General features: G+C 37.7%; 1 protein-coding gene and 1 pseudogene across 1 annotated transcript; both read right to left on the bottom strand.

Moving 5' to 3' along the window:
* Positions 1-3,184: 3,184 nt before the first annotated feature.
* Positions 3,185-7,376, bottom strand: LOC143613138 (uncharacterized; the record flags this gene model as incomplete). Its single annotated transcript, XM_077086931.1, has 7 exons — positions 7,146-7,376; positions 6,935-6,990; positions 5,598-5,760; positions 4,284-4,372; positions 3,571-3,703; positions 3,377-3,469; positions 3,185-3,287 (listed from the first exon to the last, which is right to left on the bottom strand). Coding segments are annotated over exons 1-7 (847 nt in total), but the record flags the coding sequence as incomplete, so codon positions are not given.
* Positions 7,377-8,085: 709 nt separating this feature from the next.
* LOC143613133 (pentatricopeptide repeat-containing protein At2g02750 pseudogene) lies at positions 8,086-10,085 on the bottom strand (annotated as a pseudogene).
* Positions 10,086-10,177: the final 92 nt, after the last annotated feature.

Genomic DNA, 10,177 nt, shown 5'->3' with positions numbered 1-10,177 from the left:
CCGATGGCACATTTGTTATCAAATGATGCAATTCGGACTTAAGAATGCAGGGTCCACATACCAACGCCTGATGGACAAAGAGTTTCATGCCCAAATTGGGAGAAACTTGGAAGTCTACATGGATGATTTGGTCATCAAAAGCTCTGAGCCAGAAGCGATGTTGAAAGACATCGAAGAAACTTTCAACACGCTCAGGAAGATAAACATGAAACTCAACCCGAGCAAGTGTTCCTTTGGGATGGAAGAAGGGAAGTTCTTGGGAGTCATTGTTACTAAAGATGGCTTCAGAGCGAACCCTGAAAAGGTCGAAGCCATTATCAAAATGGAATCACCTACTACCATCAAGCAAGCCCAGACACTGAATGGACGCCTAGTCGCACTTAACCGCTTTTTGTCAAACCATGCGGATAGGTCGTTCCCATTCGTGTCAACATTAAGAAACTGTTTAAAGAAAACGCACTTCCGCTGGACACCAGAAGCGGAAGCAGCTTTTCAGGAAATTCGGTCACGCTTGATCGAACTCCCAACGCTCACAGCACCAGAAGCGGGGGAGGAATTAATCATATATCTTTCTGCCACAGATAGAGCAACCGGGGCAGTCCTGCTAGTAGAGCGGAAAGGTATCCAGATGCCTATTTACTATGTTAGCCGTGTCCTAACAGACGTAGAAACCCGGTACTCCCACCCTGGAAAAATTAGTCTTAGCACTTGTACAAGCTTCACGCAGACTAAGACAATATTTCCAGGGTCACCCAATCACCATTCTCACCAATTTCAAACTCGCAAACGTTCTAGGCAAACCCGAATTATCGGGACGTCTAGCCAAATGGGCAATTGAGTTGGGGGAATATGCGATAAAGTACAAGCCAAGACCAGCTATGAAAGGCCAGGTCCTGGCCGACTTTATTGCAGAAGTCCCCGCTTCGCGGGAGAAAGAGTGCCAGGAGGAGGCTCAACCCTCCCCAGCACAGGACATCAATGATGTCTGGCGACTCTACACTGATGGAGCAGCCAGCAACGAGGGTTCAGGCGCAGGGTTGAAATTAACCAACCCAGCAGGCCAAGAATACACTTACGCTATTCGACTGGATTTTCCAAGTACGAATAACGAAGCCGAGTATGAAGCATTCTTGGCAGGGCTGAGAATTGCGCGTAAAATGGGAGTGAAAAACTTGGAAGCCCACGTGGATTCCATGTTAGTAGCCAACCAGATAAACGGAACGTACACGGCCGTGAACGACACAATGGCCCTGTACCTCGCACAAGCAAAAACCCTTATGCGCGATTTTAGTGATTGTAAAGTCATACACGTCAAGCGTAGCGAAAACAAATCTGCGGATGTGTTAAGCAAGCTTGCATCATTAGCCTTCACCCATTTGGGAAAGGACATCCGCATTGAACTCCTTGAAGCACCATCAGTCCCGCACAAGGAAATTTGTGTCATCCAAACCGGTACAGAAACGTGGATGACACCAATAATAAATTACCTTGCAGCGGGTATACTACCAGAGTCAAAAACACAGGCAAGAAAAATACGTTGTAAGCATTAAACTATCAACTCATCGATGACATCCTTTACAGACGTAACTTTCTTGGCCCACTCTTAAGATGCGTGGGCAACCAAGATGCTGACCACCTCCTAAGGGAAGTACACGAAGGCATCTGTGGAGTACACGCAGGTCCACGCGCTGTTGTAGCTAAGCTAAACAACGCGGGATACTTTTGGCCGGGATGCATACGGATGCGCTGGCATACATCAGAAAGTGTAGGTCTTGCCAGCTCTACGCACCCAACACGCATCGCCCGAAGAATGAACTTGTTCCAGTCACCTCTTCATGGCCATTTCAGAAGTCGGCCATCGATGTGACAGGCCCATTTCCTACAGCAGCAGGAAACGTTCAGTTTATCATAACTATGTTGTTCAACTTTTCAATGATTTTGATTATGAAGAGAAAATAAAAACTCAAATTAAATCTATTTGAGATCAAATAAATGCACGAGAGATTATAGGAAGGAGTTAACAAAGAGAATAATTTTCATCTCCATAATGCCCTTTTCTTATTTTTATTATTACCCATACTCTTTTAGTTAATTACACAAATGCCATTGTTGTTTAGAACCATTGATCAATTAATCTAGGGTCTAGATGAGTTCTTAATGAAATTAAGGGTTCTTAATTGATACTAATCCTAAAGTAATATATATTATTTAGTTATTTTTATTTATTTTTCATAACATTATATATATTAATTAATAGTTATTGAATATATATTCTAAAAAAATTATATAAATGACCGGCTCGTTAGGCTCGCGAGCCGGCTCGAGCTCGATAAGTGAAGGTCAAGCTCGGGCTCGTGTATTAAATGAGCTGATTTTTAGGCTCGGGCTCAATTAAGCTCGATTGAGCTTTTTAACTAGCCGATCTTGAGTAGCTCGGCTCATTTGCACCCATAGTTATAATTAATGGTCTAAACTGGTTGTCAGGTCGACGTGTTTACTTAAACGGGTCGACTTTGTTTAATTAGACAGGTTAAACAGGTCAACCTCAACATGGCCCGTTTATCCCATTTATCTAAACGCTTCAAATAGGATGATGGGTCGTAATCAAGTCACAAACATGTTAAAAGGTTTAGAGGGTTATAATAAACGGGTTGTCGGGTCGACTTGTTTAATAAAACGGGTACACAAGTCGGCCTGTACGACCCGTTTAACCATTTTATCTTTTTTTCTTTGTTCAAGTTAAACCGGTCGTATTTGTCTTACAAGTTCAAGTGTTTAACCCTTTTATCTAAAAGACTCAACAGGTTAACAAGTCATAATCAAGTTATAAACATGTTTAACGGTTGGAGGGTTATAATAAATGGGTTAAACCATTAAACAGGTTGTTGGATCGACTTTTTAATTTTATGTATTTATTTTTTAATTATTTTAAACCAAAAACTTGTTTAATCAAACGAGTTAACAACTCAGCCCGAACACGATCAGTTTAAAACATTTATATAAACGACTCAAAACATGCTAACAGGTCATAATCAAGTTTAATCAAACGGGCCAACATGTTAACAACGGTTTAGAGGGTTATAAAAAATGTGTTAAACAGGTTATCGAGTCGACCTGTTTAATCACACAGGCCGTTAAACAGGTCAGCCCAAACACAACCTGTTCTAAAAAACAAATCAGATACCTTTCATGGAAATGCTTCTCTTGTGTCGGTTTTCTGGATTACTAAAAAACGCTTTCATGGATTCGGAAGCTTGCTTTCTTGCATCAGCAGACCCTTTAGATTTCTGCAGTGGACCACATAGCAAACAAATGGTTAAAATACTGCATTTGTTAAAATAATAATAATAATAAAATAAAACACGGTCGTTAAAACCTTTATCGCAGCCACTCTTTGCGCACGGAGCTCAAGGTCCGCATGGATGATCTTCATTCGGTTTGTAAATAATCCGGTTTTGGCATTAAGGCTCTGCAATCACTCAACTAAAAGAACAAGATTAAGTTTATTTTTAACCAATATTTATGTGTGTAAAATTTAGATAAATTTATAAAGGAAAAAAACAAACTTGCTTTCAGAGATCTACTGATCTTCAAGCGAACTTCTGGCGATGGAGACTCGTATACACGCCTTGAATTTTTCCTTGTCGATAATTTTATTTCGAGATTGTCGACATCATCATCTTCCTTTACTTTCAATGGAGAACTGCATGCAAAGTTTGTTCATGATATAGAAAATGTTAAAAGTAGACGAAAATAGTTCTCGGGTCAACTCAACCCGTTTTGACCCGTATTAAAAGTGACCCATCTAGCCATCTCAACACAACACGGTAAACGAACCAGACGTTCAGTGAACTGTTCGGCCGAACAATACATTTTTGTTCGTTTATTTAATAAACGAGCGAACATGAACCAATCTTTTTGACCATTTTTTTAAATAAACGAATATGAACACATGCCTCGTTCTTTCATTTATGCTCCTGAGCGTTTGTTTATATATTCACTTAAATTTTTTAAGTTTGTTATAACTTATTATAGTTTATGAAATTAATATATCACCCATTACTCTTTAGTAACATTCTATTAATTTTTTACACCTAATGAGTATAGTTTGTTCATCTATGTTCAATTATCTTCATGAACTATTCGTTTATACTATTAACAAACGAACACGAACAAGAAAACTCTGCTTGTTCGATTAAATTCAAATGAACAAACCCAAGCATGATTCATTCGTGTTCGTCTAGTTCATTTACAAGCCTACAAGTCAAGAAAGAAAACAATACATTGACCGAGCTTTCTCCCACGGTCGTTCATCAATCGACTCTTCCCAAATGACACATTCTCCCTTGCATTGATGACACGTCACCATACCCTGCAGTTAACATAAACACTATCAACACTAGGGTTGTCCATACCGCTCGTCGCTCGAACTCGCTCGAAAAATGCTCGCTCGTTTTTTCGCTCGATTGTAAACGAGCCGCTCTGCTCGGTTCGGTTTGCGAACGAGCCAAGCAACGAGCAAAGGTTTGCTTGGTTCGGTTCGGCTAGAATATTTTTAATTTATTTTATATATAATTATATATGAACAAATATATAAATATATAGACAAAATACATAAATATACGCTCACAATTTTTTTAACCTCTTTAAATTTTTCCTATTCCATCAATTTTATAGTTTTATATGTTCGCTTCAAATTTTTAGAATACTAAAAGTTTGGTTACATGATCATTTTATCTCACATCAAACTTACTTTTAATACAAAATTACAATCTATTACACGTATGTATAAAACTACTAATTTATTTATAAAATATATAATTTACAACCTTCAAACTTGTTTCTTTTTGAAAATTTTAAAGTGAAAAAGAAATAAATAATGCTCGAAATCACTCGATGTTCGATCGAAGAATGATCGATTCTATTTTGGCTCGTTTCGGTTTTCGCTCGATTCGAATTTCAGCTGTACGGTTCGGTTGTAAACGTGCCAAGCAACGAGCAAGCCTTCGTTCGGTTTGGCTCGGGCTTGGCTCGTGAACAGCCCTAATCAACACTAGGGGTGCAAACGAGCCGAGCCGAGCCCGAGCTCAACCAGGCTCGAGCTCGGCTCGTTTTGATCTTTATATTATAGTTTTTCAAGCTCGAGCTCGGCTCGGGCTCGGCTCGTATAATATTTTTTAATTATTATTTTTATTTATAATTATATTTGAGTATTTATTTTCATTATAACTTTATATATAACATAATATACGTTATCTAGTTCTTTTTTCATAAATTTATATATATCAATTAATAATTATTAAATATATATGTATATATTAATATATATATTTATAAAAAATATATAAATGACAGGCTCGATTAGGCTCGCGAGCCGCTCGAGCTCGATAAGGGAAGCTCGGGCTCACGCTCGTTTATTAAACGAGCTTTATTTTAGGCTCGAGCTCGGGTTCGTTTAAGCTCGTCTTGATCGAGCTTTTTCTCGAGTGGCCCGCGAGCAGCTCGGCTCGTTTCACCCCTAATCAACACTCCCTTTATTGAGACGCGCAGGGCCCACAATAAAAAAAATAAAAATTTATAAAAATTTAATTACTTACCTTGCCATTACATTGTGAACAATCTAATATTGATCTTTCGATGCCACACATTTTACAAGGAGTGTAACCTCTTCCTCTACAACTTGGGCATGGTAACTCTTTAATGTATTGACCATTTGGTCCAAACCATGATCTTGGAGTTGAACCACTTGAAATAGATTTCCTGAAATTGTTACATATTAAATATTATATATTTTGGTGCAAAAACAAATTTTTTTTAGTGAAAAACAATTGTAATAATGGTATTTGGTAAACATACTATTAATCAAAATTAATAAAAGATTAAGAAAAAATGATGTTACTCAGACCACGCGTAGTGGTAACTAAGCATAACCAGGCGTTTCCCGACACGTGGCATCCCAGTCTGCATGACTAGTTTTGCAAAAAGTGAACATAGTGGTAAAATGTCCCATAATCACCTTTCAGTTATTACACAATTATTATTATTTTTTATCTTTTTAATATAAATTAAAAGGCAAAAAAATTGTGATTGCCCAGTTTCTGAGCTTATGCTTAGAAATGAACCCTGCACAAAACGAGCCCCCGGGGGGAGGGGGGGGGATGCCCGGCCTTTTGGTCTCGTTTCCATCTCCACAACGTAGCCACTACGTGTGGTCTAATCGATACTAGTCGGAATATTGAGGGAATTCTAAATCAAACCACCAAAATTTAGTCCCATACAAAATTTCTGGATACATACACAAAGCCTAAAATATCGGAGTAAATTATCATATCGAAAAGTTAGAATCCAAATTGAATAGCTCGTTTAATATTTGGCTGTAATTAGAGGTGCAAACGGGCCGAGCAGCTCACACGCCACTCGAGATTGGATGGGAATATTGTTTAGGCTCGTCTACCCTTAACGGGCCTAGTGCATTTTTTTTGTTTTAATTCTTTTGGATTTCTTTGTATTTGATATAAGCCCGTCTTAACCTGAACGATCTAAATAACCGCAACATTTATTAATAAAATTGTGTCTATTTAAATGTTCATATTTTAATGTTCATGTTTTAGTTTATGGAGAGGGATGTTTATATTTTTAAAAAGCTTATTTAAAAAATGTAATCTTAACGTCTACACTCAACTCGGTTAAACCCATTTAAAAGTTTAACTGTTTGAATTAAATAAATATAAAAATAAAAAACCTTTTAGTTAAGACCCAAATTTTTTCTTGTATTCAGCGATTTTTTTTAAACATTCTAGGGGACGGCCTGATATAAATTATTTATTTGATAATAAATGAGTTGAGCTCGAGCTCTGGTAAGTGAAAACAAGCTGAGCTAAAGCCTAGTTGTAAATCGAATAATCCGGGCTTTTTTTGATAAATCTAACAATACCTGGGTTGTAAATCTGCAGCAATTCCAAATAGATCTTCTGAAGGATCATAACTCATCTAAAATCAATCAATTAATCAAGCTATAATAATAATAATAATAATAATAATAATTTTTATTTTTTTAAGCCTAAAAAGTAACTCCATTTTCATTTCAAATAAAAGAATCCAATAATAATAATAACAACAATAAGAGAGATTGAGTATAATGTTACCTGAGATTTTTTGTGATTATTATTATTATTATTATTATGTGGTGATGAAACTGAGTCATTGTTTAGAGATGAATGAATAATAATTAATGGAGTGAAAGAATGTTTCTTTTTATGGTGTGAAAGAAGCCAATTTCTGAAGCTTTTGTGGTTGAGTTGATGACTGAATATTCTTAATGAAGAAGCCATTGAAGATATGGAGATTAAGTGCATAGATGAATAAAGAAGAAGATGATGAAGTTGGTTGATAGGATTGTGTGGACGTGAACTCAGCTCAGGAAATACATTGGCTCCGGGCAAGACCAAAAGCAAATTGGAGAAACACGTGTTAGGTGGGTGGGTGTGGTGGGGAGGGGGGGGGGGGTGTTCGGTTCGGTTAATAGTCTTAACCAGATTAATAATCGGTATTCAGTTAATTGGTTTGGTTTATTTGGTTAATTTTTGGTTTTTAGTTCAGTTTTGTCAATTTCGATTAAGAACCAAAGTCAAATTTGGATAAAATCTTTACTTAGAAATTCATAAAATATATGCTTAGATACATGAAATGAATGCATAAATACATGAAAATGAGATAATAATAAAAATAATAATACATGAAATTGTGTTATAAGTATATGAAATGTGGTATATAACATAGAATACATAAAATGGAGATATAAAAACTAAAAAATATATGAAAATACGTATGACTAGGTTCGGTCCAGTCAATTTCGATTAACCGAGAGTACAAAAAGTAACCGATAACTGCTTTTCGGTTAAATTCAATTCGGTTTTGTCGGTTTTCAGTTCAGTTTTGTTAACAATTCGATTGTTACTTGCCCCTACAATCGGGTAACCGATGTAACTGAACAAGCTACCCGAGGGCGCCCCGAATAGACTTATAATCAACTTTAATCATGAACTGTGATACTAGTATAAACATCCGTCTATATTGATTTAATTGTGTATAAATATACCCGACATCAAAACCTAAAACTAAGATTTGATTATGTTAAACAACAATAAACACGTTTCAAAACTCGGGTTTTATCTTACACCTATGGAACTAAAACCGCTAATTTTTTTCAACCCCTTTCGATCCATTTCATTTCTCAAATCCTCAACCTCTTTCCACCTACCCTCTCGAGCATAAATATTCGACAAAATCACAAACGGTATCGGGTTCTCAGGATCCAAATCCACAATTAACCTAGCTATTTCCTCACCCGTTTTCACATCCGAATGAAAACTACACGCACCGATCAAAGAATCGAGAACCGACCCCGAAACTTCAGGAATTGTCGATAATACCCCCCGAGCTTCATCTATATTACCATATCTACCCAAAACATCTACCAAACAAGCATAATGCTCATAAGTTGGAACCACATTGTAATGTTTCATTAACCTTAAAAACTCCAAACTTTTTTCGACTTTTCCTGCGTGACTACAAACCGATAACACACATTTAAAAGTCGAACCGTTCGGTTTCACATTCTCGTTTCGCATCAGATCAAACATATCAAAAGCCGCTTCACTTTCCCCGTTTCTCCCGTACCCGGATATCATCGTGTTCCAAATAACCGGATCTCTCGGTTTTACCTCAAGCATGTCAAATACCGAAAATGCACTCGACGACCGACCGCATTTCATGTACATATTAATAACCGCACTCGCAACAAATTCATCGTTAATCATATTCGTTCTAATAACATAACCATGAATCTCTTTTCCACTCGTGAACGATGATATACACGCACATGTCGATAACAAACTCGTTAAACATTTCGCACTCACAACCTCTCCAACCGACAACATTCGTTTAAACAACAAAAACGCTTCGTCGGGTTTACCAAGATTCGATAACCCATTTATCATAATATTCCACGTTGCCGAATCGGGCGACCCGTTCGACTCTAACATCATAAACAACCCGATCGCGGTTTCGCTCTCGCCGTTTAACATCATCCCCGATATCATCGAATTCCACGTGACTAAACTTCTTACGTCACGCATTTCTTTAAACACGTCATACGCCGGTGCCAATACCCACATTTCGAATACATGTCTATAACCGCAGTCCCGACTAAACAATCGAACACTAAACCGGCTTTCACAACCAACCCGTGAACTTGCACCCCGAATCTCAAATTCTTGGTACCTAAACACGCAGACAACACAATAACAAACGTAACCGTATTCGTGTCACGCATTTCCTTAAATATTTCCAACACGGGCTCATAAACCCGATTCTGCAATAAGCCCGTAAGATACGCGTTATAACACGCTACGCTTTTACGATCAAAACGAACTCGTTCGAAAACAGTTTTCGCCGTCGAAACTTGTTTGTTACTAAAATACATCGTAACAAGCAAAGTCGCAACATAAATATCACTTTCGACGCCGATCTTAACGGCCCAGCAATGAACTTGTTGTCCGTCTTTAACCGTGGCATCACAACCCGACAACAAGCTAGCTAAAGTAACCGAATCGGGCCTAAGTTTAAACTCGCTAAACCGCTTAAAAACGTCGAAACACTTCTTAACATCCCCAATGTTTACAAACCCAGAAACGACAGCGTTCAACGACGTCGTATCTGGTTCAGGCATTTCATCGAACACCTTAAGTGCACTATTTAAAAACTGAAATTTGAAGTGGGTGTTGGAGTGATGAAGGTGGAACTTCATGTACATGTGTATGAGTGATGTGTTGGTGTGTGTGTGTGAGCTGTATCCGGTTTTGGTGATGTGGGCATGGGTAATTTGGCCATGGGAGGTTAATTGCAGGTTTGTGCAGGCTTTGAGAATGAATGGGAATGTGAAGTTGGTAATGGGGTGTGAGTGAGAGTGGAGTGTTGTGTATGTATTGAGGGCTTCTGTGTAGAGTCCTGAAGCAACTAGTTTTGATAATTTTGTGTTCATTTGATTGTGATTGTAATTGCAGAAACCCTAATTGGAGTCTAGAAGAAATGATGGTGTTTGAATGTTTGATGTCAGATATCATGATGTTCCCGAGCTACTTGAGATCGGATAAATAAAAAGCTCGTTGGGCTTGTT

This window comes from Bidens hawaiensis, unplaced genomic scaffold, assembly GCF_021521415.1.
Source record: "Bidens hawaiensis isolate Kalapana, Puna unplaced genomic scaffold, B.hawaiensis_p1.1 tig00036719_1, whole genome shotgun sequence".
NCBI classification, from domain to species: domain Eukaryota; kingdom Viridiplantae; phylum Streptophyta; class Magnoliopsida; order Asterales; family Asteraceae; genus Bidens; species Bidens hawaiensis.
This window is presented reverse-complemented; position numbering and strand designations above follow the sequence as displayed.